Raw genomic sequence first — 14,752 nt, 5'->3', positions numbered from 1 at the left:
CAAGGAAGTTATAGTACCTCTCTACTCAGCCCTTATAAGACCTATCACTGAGTGCAATGCTCCCCTTTGGCATTTTCCTAACCAGGCATTTGCAACAGTTGGAACACTCACAAAGGTTCCTCACCAAGAGAATTCAGGGTATGAGCACCCTGTACTACATTGATCACCTAAAGGTTCTGTCTGTATTCAGTCTCCTACATGGGTGATAGAGAGGATCAATACCAGGCATACAGGGCTTCTTTAGACTCAGCCCTCATGGATCTATTGCACATGTGCAAAACAAACACCACAAACATTAGATCTAGGGATTTGAACTTTGCTTGTTACATAAACAGAATGTGATTGAGAGACAAGTAAGTGCCCCAAAGGATCACCAAACAATGGAATAGGCTCCCCATCCTTGTAAAAAAGAGTTAATTCTTTACCCTATTCAAACAAAACCTTAACAATTGGATGGGAAATTGTAAAGTTACCCACAGTCTGGCCCACATGTCCCTTATGGACAGAGACTGTCAATAAGAAAACTATTATCTTAACTAACAACCCCTTACAAATCCCTTAGTTACTGCCCTGTTAACATACTGCCCTACAACCATTATGATACTTGGGATCCAAATGGGTATAGGATGCACGGCTAGGCTTTTAAGGGCCATAGTGGTCGATAACCTAGGAACAACCTATGAAACTATGATTTGGTTTTGATCTGTTCCTGAATAATTAACTTATATCTTTAAATATAGCTCTTTAATTCTTGTACACCAACAGTTAAGAAAATCCATAATGTATATAGTACTGATTTATTCCTTTAGGTACCATGTTCAGCATTAAGACTATCAGAGTGAGAGGAAAGCAAATGTTGTCACAAAAGATTTTTGATTATTAAAATGATGATCTGGCAGATTGAAAACAAGAAGACATAGTGCCTAAAATGCAATATGGGGTGTTTCAGGAAAAGCAACAAAAATATCATCTAGAAATAATAAAGTATTATTTTCACTCCCATACATCTGTTCAAGTTACAGTAGAGTGCATCCCTCTAATATTTTATACTGTTGCTTCAATGGTAAAGTTGAAAAAGAAGATGGATTGTAATATTTTGTGCCTCTGCTGTCTGAAAAAGAGTTAGACTGCATGATCCTGCCAAAACTGCTGCCGAAGAATTATTGTATATTGCGTGACCATTTGTAATTCAAAGACTCATCACAGCAAGCCCTAGAATCTCTCAACTGTCAAGATTTCTACAGAATTTCTAGACTTTTACCTCAAAGTTTGGTCCGTTCATGAAAAAAATAGTGGTTTTCTGAAAGATAATTGAGGATTGAAGTCACTAAATAATGGCAGACATTCAAGTTTCAGACTTCACAGCCTTCAGAAAATGCATTACAATACAATACTTATTATTCTCACAACTTTCTAAGTTTATAAGAGCAATATTTAAAATCGGTTCTATTGTTGGGCCTTTGTTCCCCCTATAATTTGGCCTATGTCCAGATTTCTTGTGCTAAGAGGTTAAGGGTTATGTCTAGAACAGCAAGACTGAATATGTGAAAATGTGGGCTTAACATACACTAAGTCCAAGATCTCTTACAGCAATGCCTTATCTTCAAGCTACGGTGACCTCTGAGTTAAAATATGTTCCTATCTATCTATCTATCTATCTATCTATCTATCTATCTATCTATCTATCTATGTTTCTATCTATCTAAGTATGGAGAGTGTGTAGGGGTGCAGGAGGGATGGACCCATGGAAGAAACAACTTTAAAGGCAAAGAGAGATCCTTCACATAAGGTGTTTTCCTGTAGTTTCATAGTTGTTTATGTAATTTTGGGACTTGCAATTACATGCCTCACAATAAGTATAGGTAGTCTATGTGAAGATAATATTAAATATATAAAATGCACTAGCAGTTCTGTTTTGTTTACAACCAAAATAACATACTTCCAATAAATGTATCAAAAGGTCTTTCTGTTTTTTTTTTCTGGATCTAAACAAAGTAAAACTCTTCTTTGTGTAAAATTATATGTTCACTAATTTAACAATGTCTTTTTCGAAGTTGTCTTGAGTTTGCCAACCCCAAGATAGACCCCATTGATTAGTGAGAATCATCTATAGCATAAGAAATTCTTATCTGTACATGTTAGCTATTCATGTAGCAGTTCATGGGATAAATCTACCTCATTAGCAATTTTTAAGGTGCCCTTCATGACTGATTTCTAACCAGATCCATAGTTGGGTTATGCAGCACCCTGTGATAAACCCAGTCTAGAACCTCTTAAGTTGAAGATAAAAAAAAAAATTGCTCCATTTCAGGTTGATGCTGCTATCCTCATAAGCAGGGCAGGTCTCATTTCTGTGCTCCTGAACTCTAAGTTGAGGAACAAAAAAAGAAAAGCCCCCTTCTCCAAGTCTTCACCCTCACTTCTCTCCAAAACAACATCAAGAAAAAAAGGTCTTTTCTACTTTTACAATCTCTGTCCAGGTGCTACTACATTTACTGCATTTGCTACATCTTACAGAATGCATAGTGCAATGAAGTGATTACTTCAGTACTGACAGCAAATTCATGTCTGTACTGGCATTTAAATATTGTTACAGAAATAAATGCTAGTACTACATTACTACAGATTGTGCCCCTCAATATCTTGTGACAAGTTTGGTTGCCCCCTTTGCCTCACCCTATCTACAATGTATCTTTGAGCCATACTAAGATGCATACATAGAAATCAGTCTTTTCAGGAGTTAATTTAAAATAAGAGTTAGACTCGGGGGACAGGAGACACACAACCTTAATACACTCTTGACACTACTTTGAAACAAGCTTATTGAGTTAAATTGTAGACATGCATACATTACAGCTTTTTATTCATAAACTTGTTTTTACAGTGCTTAGTAAAATCCATCTTGCTGCAGTAAAAAGAACCAGAGCCACGGATCCACACCAATAGCAAACAAAAGTTTCTGATTCATCAGGTTCTGATGAAGTTCCTTTAAAGTGAGAATGAAAGCGCTTAACTTTTATTAAACATTGTTGTTTGCTATTGGTGTGGATCCATCCATGGCTGTGATTCTTCTTTCTGCAACAAGGTTGTTTGTACTATTAGTTTGTGTATCCTTGTATTGGATTTTGGGTTGTACAGTGCTTACACTGATAAGAAAGCCAGAGTCAAATGTGTGTCCATGTCAGCTAAGTAATCCTGTCAGTCAAGTTATGGATTGTAAATCCCTATCTGAACAGTATTTTGACAGCTGTCAAGTAACACAAGTGGTGTTAAACTGTACCTATTCAGTGTAAAAATAATAAAAAAGCAGTTCAGCCCTGCCAAGCAGCATGTAAATAAAACCCATTTTGTGTGTGTGTGTGTGTGTGTGTGTGTGTGTGTGTGTGTGTGTGTGTGTGTGTGTGTGTGTGTGTGTGTATTTGGAACCCATCCAAATGTCATTGCTTTAGGTAGACAGCTATTACTTTTATGTTATTAAAGTCTGTTTCTTTTGTTATACTTTTATAAAGTATAATGCAATTTATCACAGCTCTAATCAGATATTTACTAAACTACCATGTGCTGAATTCTGCAATAAGTACTGAAATACTAAATGTTGGTTTTGGAATTATTGTAAAAAGTGTGCATGCACATACAAACACACACACATGCACACACGCACACAAACATGGACACAAGACACCCCCTCTATACTCAAGCAATGGAACAAACACATATGCACAATCAGATAGGGCATATTGATACACATACATGCATGCACATATACATATGAAATGCATGCAGACATCAAAGCCTCACAAAGAAATGGACTCACTCACAAACCCTTACATAAACAAACACACGCACACACATGCAAACACATGCAGCGTCCTCCCCATCCCATGACATTCATGCTCAAATGCTTCCATTCATCCATATACACAAACAAACACACACGCGCATGCACACACACATGCAAACACACACACACACACACACACACACACACACACACACACACACACACACACACACACACACACACACACACACAATAAAATACAGCTCTATCTTAAAACCTCACTAATCCCTTTTACTGCTACCTCCCAGGCAGGACACACACTCAGAAATATCTTTAAACATGCAGCCGCTCACATAAACACAGTCACACACCACGCAACACACTACCTGACTGCTAGATTCTCCAGGATTTACCTTTTCTGCAGTGGAAGAACATGGCTTTTTGGCCATATTGATTACTGCAAGAGGCCAGGAGCAGCCATGCAACTTTATGTCACTATTTCTGAAGAGGAGCACATACCTAAATAGCCTATACCTCTTCCTTGGAATGCTTCATTATCACTTAGCACAGCCACAGAAGCAGCCCACTGAGGTGTTGCATGTCTTTGTGTTGCAGTACCTTGGTAGGGTTGTTGCAATCTGAAATGATTACACTGAATGTTCAGCTCTTAGCCACCTTGTGGTAACCTTTCTGAATCACACCCTATATGTTGACTCCTGGGCAAAAGAAACAAAGATAGCCCTTTGGTATCACTTTATGTTATTCTGTGCGTATTCATAGAGAAAGATAAATGGAAACAAATGTATACTGTATATGACAGGTAATATTTACATTAGTCATATCAAGAGGCTCACAAAATGTCTGTCTAAAAGCTTATTATGTTGTATTTCAAGTAATGACATTCAAGCAATACCATGGATAATATCAGGCCTTATATTTGTGAGTACATAAGAAATATAGGTGTATGGAGGTGTAGATATTTCACTTGCAGGTTACATAATTTATCCTGAAAAGAATGGTGGTACAATCCTACATGGGAGATAAAAAAGATGGAATACAGGCTTTTACACTGATAACAGAACTGCGTTGCATTCTTTAGTCATGACAGCATTAAGTTTATGAATATGACTGTTTGGTAGCATTCTATTCACCTGCCTAACAATCTGGTTTCACACACAGACTACTGGCTGACCTTTTTAATGGGGGTAAGAGGCTGACCCATCAGCTTGGAGTAGTCTACTACCTCTAAAAAGTTAAAACCAAAGTGATGACCAAAACACATAGAATAAACACAGACGCTTTATACAGTTAAATTGTATTGCAACTGCTTATTATTGCAGAGCTAATACAGATGCATTTTGGGGATTACCCATAGCATCGCTCTTTATAATATATGACTATAGGTTCGCATTTATGATTTACAATCAGGTGTGACCAGACCTTATGGATCTATGAGAGAAGGATCAGTTAACTAACCTTTAAAAAATAATGATGGGGAATGTACAAAAATGTTTTGATATTAAGGACAACATATTTATATGAAAAAATAGGAAGACAAATGACCTAGGTAATAGTATAAAAATTGAATTAAATGGTTATATACAAAGCATGAGCACTATTATTTGTGTTATGCAGACACACTGTAGGAGCCCTAATCAAAGTGGTTAATGGCTAAAATCTTAGAATGATGTATAAGATAACTATACATGTGAAAATCATGCACAATATGTTATGTCTAATATATGCAGTAGTAACAAAGGAGCTGTTTAGTCATCAATAGACTGAAAATACAAAGGCTGAAATTAATTTATGTGAACATAATTTGTCATAGAAACAATCGGCCAAAAATAGCCAGAAATTAAAAAAAAAATTCAAGTGGGCACTCTGTCCTTCTACATCCATCAGGAAAGAAATAGGCCCAGTATAAAGAAATCTAAGATTAAGTTAATTTTGTGACAGGTGCAACAAAGGTTGACATCATCCATTTCTCACCTTAGGAAATAAATCACTTCCAGGTGAACTATCTATAGTTGTAAATTAACAACACAATTAAACTCAGCAATTACAAAACTCATAAGGATAACATGAAATGTCATTGCTGTGAAATCACTGAAAGGCTTGACACAAGTTACTTATCTTGGTTGTACACTAGTAGGCAATTGCAGTTGCCTTGAATAACAAGAACAATCCATTTCTATTATCAGTAGATTGACACCAAAACATCTAAAAACTTAGCAGATCAAAATTCATAATAGTGTCACTCCCAAGGATAAAAAACACAAAAACATTTTTTTTTTACTGGAGTACAAGCCCCACCTCTTCCCTTCCCCCTTGATGTGGAGGCAATCCCACACACACTCCCAAACGATATATCTATCTACATTTAGAGAATGTGTGAAGTGTACATCAGCACCCTGATTGGAGAACGAATGCTGTCCAGCAGAGTATTAATGTACAAGTAATGCCTGCAGAAAAACGAGTCTTCTGCTTCACGGCAGCATATCAATCAAGCTGCTGTGGAGCTCGGACAGAAAAAAACTAACAACCACCATTATTTTATGATCACTAAGCAGAGCTTCTTTTTACCAAGTGTAAAATGTAAAAGAATAGAAAAGAAAATTAAAAGAAAATGTGTGTGTGTGTGTGTGTGTGTGTGTGTGTGTGTGTGTGTGTGTGTGCATTGATGTCTGAGTATGTCTAAGTGTATGAGTGCATGTGAGTGAAAGCGAGATCGATTGAGCAGTTATTTTACACTCACTAAGCAGTGCTTTTGCTGTTTAGTGAGTGTAAAACTAAATATAACAGAAAAAAGTGTGTGTATGTTTCTGTTTCTCTGTGTGTATATTTATGTTTATGTGTGAATGCGTGCTTGCGTGCATGAAAGTGAGGTATGTGTGATTGAGAGACAGAGAGAGTGAAAAGTGAGCATGATCTAACAAGCAGCAGGATTCAGGAGGCTTATGTATCGCTCTTCTCTTAAATTCAGTTAACTGAATAAAACCTAAAATAAAGGGGGAACAAAGGCTCAAAACAGGAACATATTCCTGTAAAAAAATTATAAAGTTCCTTCAACAGTAGGACTTGCGTTAGCATGCATTTTCTGAAGTGCAAGTGCGCGCGTGTGTGTGTGTGTGTGTGTGTGTGTGTGAGAGAGAAGGAGAGACAATAATATTGATGGCAGTAGCAGATAACAGGATTGTGCAGCTCTTCACCTTTTAGCTCAAAAAATCTGGATAAAGCCTGAAATAAAGGGAGATCAAAGGCTCAAAAATAGGAACAGATTTTAAATGTCATACTTAAAAATGTTAAAAGTAAGTTAAATAACAGGATTTGTGTTAACATTAATTTACTAAAGGAAATAAAGTCTGAAAGTCAAATTTATATCATTATTTAATGACTTTAATCCCCAATGACTGACAAGTAACCATTTTAGCAGTAAGGGACTAAATAATAAAACAAATATCTATACATTTTTAAAAATGGTATATTTTGGATGTGAAATACTTCCTCTATTAAATAATATAGCAATAAGAAATATAAACAAGCAAGTAAAACACAACAATTTTACAGAGAACACATTATCTAAGCATAATAATGCTCTCCAGGGTGTGTGTTAATGTGTAATTAATGCCCTTCCAGGGGTGTTATAACACCCCGGGGTAGGCATTAACTGCACATTAACACACACCCTGTCAGGCATTATTACTTGCATAATATATGTAGATAGTTTGATGAGGTATTCTGTAGTTTGATTCTGTATAGTCCAAATCTATCTTGTTGACACAGTTTGGTAAAAAAAAAAGATGATGACTATTTGTGCAATATCACAACATTACAGGGATTGGTGAATATGCCAATAGCCTGGTATCATGTGATGTGATCTCAGCACTGGAATTCATAATTAGCAGAGGGTGTGGGGTGCAGCTCCTCAAGTGGCTGGTGCAGGGAGGGGCTTGCCTGTCTGAAAAAAATGCTTTATAGTTGCATGCCCTGAGGTTATGTGTCAGCATGCACAGTATAATAACAATATTTGTTTTCAGTGCTTCTGTGCCAGCATTAGTAACACTGATGTAACTGTTTTCTTTCTGTGATCATTTTAGCTTTCATTATGTCAGGGTTCTGTTGTGTGCTTTTTGATATGCTGATAATGATGTTTCAACATTCAATGTTTATATATACAGAATGTGCATATATATATATATATATATATATATATATATATATATATATATATATATATATATATATATATATATATATATATATATATATATATATATATATATATAGATATATATATATATATATATATATATATATATATATATATTTCTGTTCTTCGAAAACACACTTCTTCCAAGAACAGATAGCCGAGACCCACTTTAAAGAAAGTGCACTCTTAACGAAAGTGCACTTTCATGAAAATCAGATAACTGAAGAATGGTACAGTGGAGATAAGAAACTATATCCTTTTCCCCACTGTAGTGTGATCTTGCAGTTAGTATTTATAAGTAGTGGAGATGTGTCCGGCAAAGTAAAACACATTTTTGCAAAGGGGCAAGCTCCCCTGCACCCCCCTCACCCCCTACTTATATATACTAACTCTGTGATCACACTACAGTAGTGAAAAGGATATATTTCCTTATCCCTTGTATTGTGTTTCGGTTAACTGATTTAAGCAAAAATGCACTTTTGGTTAAGTGCACTTTCGTTAAAGTGGGTCTCGGCTATCTGTTCTTCAAAAAAGTGTGTGTTCAAGGAACAGAAATAGACCTATATATATATATATATATATATATATATATATATATATATATATATATATATATATAAAGAAGAAATAATAAAAAATTAACATTCATTACAAGAAACCACCATCCTGTCAATGATGCTCTGAGCATTAATCAAGTGGGCACTGACAATCAGCAAGTTTTCAGGTTGAAATGTATGGCTGTATGTACATTACTTATTTATTTTTTTATTTTTCTTTCTTGAAATTTGTTAACTGGGTAGGCACGCTGGTTTATTGACCCTTTTCACCTATGACTCATAGTGGAAACATATAAGCATCAACAGATAAAAAAATGAGTACTGATTAAAAGACAAAACAGTGTAGTACAGCTTTGCATAAATCACTTGCAGAAAAATATATGGCTCAACAAGTGCCTTGTGCCTGTATCACAAACCAGTGTCCTACCCCTTCAGCTTTTCACGCAATTACCTTTTTACAATTTGATATACACACAACCTTTCCAACAGTTCTTCCATTAAAGAGTAACAAAAAAAAAAAAAAAGAAAACAACACTTTACTATAATTACCTAGTCCTAGGGATTGGTTTATTACTGTTAGATCCACCCAGCCCAACCAACTCTTCCACTGAAGAGTAAAAAACAAACAAACAAAAAACTTACTGTAATAAGCCAACCCTAGAAATCAGGTTATTACAGTTAGATCCATGCCCCCCAGCTCTTCCATTAAAGAGTATAAAAAGCCAGTTTTCTATAATTAGTCAGTCCTAGCAATATGCTTATTACAATTAGATCTACCTGCCCCCAGCTCTTCCACTGAGAAAAAAATGGCTATTCCTTCTACTGGCACTGCCCCAGTGATTCAGGTTTTGTTTCTGTATCCCGCCTCCTGACTCTCCTACAGCATTTTCTATTAAAAAATATTTCTTCTTTTAAACTGTACAGTTTATATCCTGCCTGCAAGAAAAGCAGTCAGGTTTTTGTTTTTAATGTTTAAACTGTAGCAAACTGCTTGCTGCAGGTTAGACCACATATGGATCAGGCTTCAGTTTTGACTGTAAATAAAATACTGGCTTTTAAAAGCTTGCATTGCATTAAAGAGAGATTGCACCACCCAGCACTTTGCACCTGGAGCAGTTATTCCTCACAGCCACCCCTAGCTACACCATTGATCACATGCATACACTGTGTAAAAATAATAAAGTATTTGCATTATTTGCAGGATTGTATTAATGCAGGAATGTAATGATTTCATTGGGATGATCTTATCTTGTATATCATTTCTAAGCAAAATGGTAGCTGTTACATTATAAAGAAGATTGATAACAAACAGTAGGTAGTAAGCAGTATCACAAAAACACTTAAATACACATCCCTAGTGCAGGTGCTTTTTCTGTTTGGATAGGATGTCCACAAGTGAACTTTGCGATCTTAAGTCAAATGCAAAATTATTCCATGCAGCTAGGCCAAGTTCACTGTATGTTTGTCCTCTATTGCTGTGTTGAAATGAGGTCTGACTAGGGTGATACCATTATCCAAATTACCTTTTGGAGTGTAAGCTAGTTCACATATAGAGAGTGTGTCTTTATGAGTAGGCAGTGGACAAGAAATCCAATTTTTAAAATTAGAGGGCTGAGAGACATTAAGGATCTTTCAACTGGCAGCCAATGGCAGTCATGTGGTAAACCACAATGATGGATTCTATTATCTTTAGCAGCACAAGTCTACAAATTTTAATTTCTGCCACCTGAAGGTTTTGAGTATTAGTGTCATGGTAGAAAGATAGGAAGGGAAGAGCATAGACAGTCTTGCAAATGAGAACACTTCTGGCAACAGATTGTCATGCAACTGGTGCCAAGAGTAAAATTCTAAAGCAAGGTTTTAGTTGCGTGAGTACCCTGCTAACTAGTCAGTGTGCAGGGTAACAGATAAGCTTGGTGAATAGGACTCTGAGGTGCTTTTGCTGGGTGACATTTGGAACTAAATTATTAGGATTTTCCATTAGAGTAATAGGTAAGGGCTTTGTAAGTTTGTGAGAAGTATAAAATAACATGGCGCTGGATTTATTGGATTTGATTATTACCCTGTTGCTCGCAGTCCAGTTACAATGGATAGAGAAATAACAAACAGCATTTTTTGTAATCCAGAATGGATTTTATTGGATTCCTGGGGTAAAATATCACCAACATGCGTCATTACATCTAGCTGAGAAAGTTTATAGGTGAGGTATCTAATGAATAGAGAGAAAAACAGTGGTCTCAGGACTGACCCTCTGTTGTACACTTATGTTTAATAAACCTCGAACAATCCTACAAAAGCAAGCATGGAAGGAGTCCCAGACACAAGTTTTATCTACTGAGCACTTTCGTTCTTTTTATTCAAAAGAACTTCATCAGAGTTAAAACCGAGTACACATGATCATGTCTAACCAATAAAATGCTCCTCTTTGTTCCCTTTGCTCATCTTAAAATTACAGGGTATATAAAACCATGTTCAAAAAATGTAACCAGGTTCTAAAAACTCAGAAGTGTTGCTCTCTATCTGAAATGGTCTAGTGCTGCTAATACAACTCCGAATATAATTGTTCTAGAATGAAAACATATTTCTATAAAATGAGAAAATATGACTACTTCTAACAACTTTAAACATCAGTATTTAGCATTTAAAGTCTTTGTGCCATCAGAAAACATTTAATGTATACTGTCTCTTTGAGATCGGGTAACTTATCTACCCACAGTCTTATCTGCCACAAGAATTCATGGCATTCAAGTAGGACATTGTATTTGCCACCAAACTCTTTCAAACTGACAGCATCTGGCCCAAATATTTAAATTCAGTGCCTTAATGTGAATGTTGGAAGTGTTAGTAATAAACTGGCACCGGTGACACCTGCCACATTAATAAGTACCAAATGTTTTTGTTTCTAATGGTGTAGTTGGATGGTGTTATGTTGGATTTCATGTTGTGAATTCTTTTGTAAGTAAACAAATGGCTGTCACCAATAATTTTGTCTAATCTACCTTTCCCTAAAATCATCTTCCAGTTGTCTCTGATTATGTCTCTAATCAGATGGAAGTCACTAGAAATAAGAAGTGGAATAGCCCTGCTATATTTAGCCAGTGAAATATTTGTGGGATTCATTTCTTCGTCTGTGTCTGCCACTGTTTCTGGCAGATTTTTCATCAAAATTGATTTAGTTTTGTTTGACCTAAGCAGAAATACTTCCTGATAATGTTTGTGAGCCAGTCAATGTCATAGCCTTTTTTGGGGAAAAGCGATTTTAAATATTCTGCTTCTTCCTCAAAAATAGTTTGCTTACTGGTAAGCCTACTAAGTCTGATAAATTGTTCTTTAACCACCCCTTGAAATTTCCTGTGCAAGTATTGATTTACAAAGGTCTCTTTCCTGAAAATTTTACTTGCAAATTGAGGAACACCTTCCTCCAGGGAAACTGCAGTGTCGAAAAAATTGATAGCCTTTCCATAATCACTCATAGCAAACTGTAAAAATGTGATACGCTTGCTTTTGTATAATTGTTAGAAGTTTATATGATTTTTTAATTCAACAGCATGCTTTGTTCTTCTGACATTCATGTTTAAAGTACCCAATGTTGAATAACAATTGTTACTGTATACCTTGAACATTCTTTCTTATAGATAATCTTTGGATACTACTTTGGCCACAGACGAACATGCTGAACTTTCTTTTTCACTAATAAATCTTACAAATTATAACATTGTTTATTAATACTTGTCATAGCATGTGACTGGTGTGGAGATAGCCTTGTTGTGCAAAGGTGCATATTCACTGTTCTATTTATTATACAATAAAACATTAGTGTTGATCAAACAGATTGTTTATATTTTCTGTGCATATGTGCATAAGCATGTGTTTGTGTGTGTATATACATATGGGTGTGTATGTGAGTGCATGAGTGTGTGTGTGTGTGTGTGTGTGTGTGTGTGTGTGTGTGTGTGTGTGTGTGTGTGTGTGTGTGTGTGTGTGTGTGTGTGTGCTATACGTATATGCGTGTGTGTTTTCACACATGTAGACATAGGGGGACAGCAAATGTTTTTTGTCTCTCAGAAACTCTAGAATGAAACATTTTGTTCTCAACTCACACATGAAGTGAACAGAATGGGCAACAAAAGTTTTGTAAGTGTTGAGCCCTCACTGATCCATATCACATACATGAGTTAGACAATAAAGAACATAGGGTGTCTCAGTGTAATCTTCTCATAACTGCTTCTACATTCAATCTCTTCTCTAACAATACAATCCTACACATGACCTGGTGAAATTTAAATGAATTGCTAAAAATAAATAGTTTACCTTTTGTGGGACAACACTCTTGCCATCCCATGCATAACCCCTTTTGGTGAAGTAATTCACTGTGGCAAATTCAATCAGAGCAGAGAAAACAAACGCATAGCAGACAGCGATAAACCAGTCCATTGCCGTAGCGTAGGCCACTTTTGGCAGTGAGCTTCTTGCACTGATGCTGAGTGTGGTCATAGTAAGTACAGTTGTCACTCCTGAAAATAAAAAAAAATTATACTTTTAAGAACTTTTTATGGTGTTCCCAAACATTTTACTTTTGTTTACTAAAACATATATTAAATTTAAGCTTAACAAACTTAGGATATAATTTTGATCTTATTCACCAACTTTTTTGCTTTATTTACTTGTAAAACATATTCATGGTTATTTAATTGCCAAACATGTATACATGTTAAGATATATCTATATAGCCAATAATGTCTGGGGTAACAGTCAATTCCATTGCAGTGCAATTTGAGTTGATTTGTGTTGCATTACATTCACCCAAATCCCCTAAAGGGCAACATCTCATCTGGGAATATGCATCACTGTAAGTCACTCCACTGTGCATTTGGAAAAACTATGCATTGGCACTCCTCCTGCCTATGCTGTAGCACAGTGACCACAAATAATGCACACACAGGTAGTAAACCTCTTCTCTAGACACACATACAAATACACATACCAGCACTGACAACGGCCTCTTATTCACAGATACTTATGGACCCACTCACACATTGCCACAACTGCACACATACCCACAAACACACATACACTAGGGACATGCTGACACACATACTCACTCAGTCACTCACCAACTCACTCACTCTCATTAAGACTCAGCACAATTTATAATGGTTATTTGTACAGAGTGAAGTGTTTCTGAGTCACTCTCCACAAAGTCCCACCAGCAAAGGACATATGTCGGCACCACAAAAAGATGGTACATGTTTAACATGTTTAGATTCAAACTTTGGCTTATGTGGTTTTTGTGTTTATGAATCCTGAGCATGTAATCACCATAACTAGAAAATATGCTAAGAAAGTATTTTATATAGCACTCTTTCAGCACACCACATTTGCACGTAGATTTGCAAACCCACCCTTTAATTTATGCAGGACATTTTCTGCTCATCCTGCAGGTTTCACAAATGAATATGAATATCCCAACTGTGTCAGCTATTAAAAAATGGTACAAAATATTTCAAAGTACATATATTTTATTTTGGCTTACAAACCACAGTAATCTAAACAAAATGAGGAACAAGGCATATATGCACATTATTTTGACAGACAGACTTCTAATCTTAGATATTTTCCAGAAATAGTTTAATATTAGAAAGCATCTCTCCCTCTGAAATAGAGAAAATAGTTCTCAGCATACTGGCATTATTTTAGCATATCCCTTCATCATGGGAGCAAATAAGAACTTTAGATAAAAAATGACCCTTTCAGATGATAATAGCTTACTTTACACCAGTAATAGACAGATCTTCCTGAATAATCTCTCCATAAATAGGGTTCCAAAGAGGTTAATTCCCTATTTAGCCTCTTCCTCCATACATTATTACTATATAACACATATTTAAATATTTAATATACTCAACAGCCTTGTAGCATACTTAAATTAATATGTATACATTTCAAATGTATATTAGCAAGATGCTAGACAAAAGAAAGTGAATAGACTGCAGTCCTGATAGCGCTCTATCCTGCTTGCAGATGCCATGGCCATTATGATCCTATTTTTAAATACTAATAACATACTAAATAATTCCTTTCTACCTCTAATTCTACAAACTCAAAGTGTGTTCATATTAGAGTTTAACCTGAGTAGGCCAAATATAACTATAAATATCCTGGCCAAGCTGATATGGCTTCTCTCATATCGTCACACACATA

The 14,752-nt window shown here is 35.8% G+C and overlaps 1 protein-coding gene across 1 annotated transcript in view; it reads right to left on the bottom strand.

Moving 5' to 3' along the window:
- The window catches only part of LOC122800042 (gamma-aminobutyric acid receptor subunit alpha-1), a 742,598-nt gene that overhangs the window by 42,563 nt on the left and 685,283 nt on the right, over window positions 1–14,752 (bottom strand). Inside the window, exon 9 of the mRNA XM_044069521.1 lies at window positions 12,863–13,065. Coding sequence (XP_043925456.1) covers window positions 12,863–13,065 — 203 coding nt within the window. The remainder of the gene's footprint in view (window positions 1–12,862; window positions 13,066–14,752) is intronic.

The sequence above is a fragment of the Protopterus annectens genome, chromosome 4.part0, assembly GCF_019279795.1.
Source record: "Protopterus annectens isolate FY-2018-M chromosome 4.part0, PAN1.0, whole genome shotgun sequence".
Taxonomy (NCBI): domain Eukaryota; kingdom Metazoa; phylum Chordata; order Ceratodontiformes; family Protopteridae; genus Protopterus; species Protopterus annectens.
This window is presented reverse-complemented; position numbering and strand designations above follow the sequence as displayed.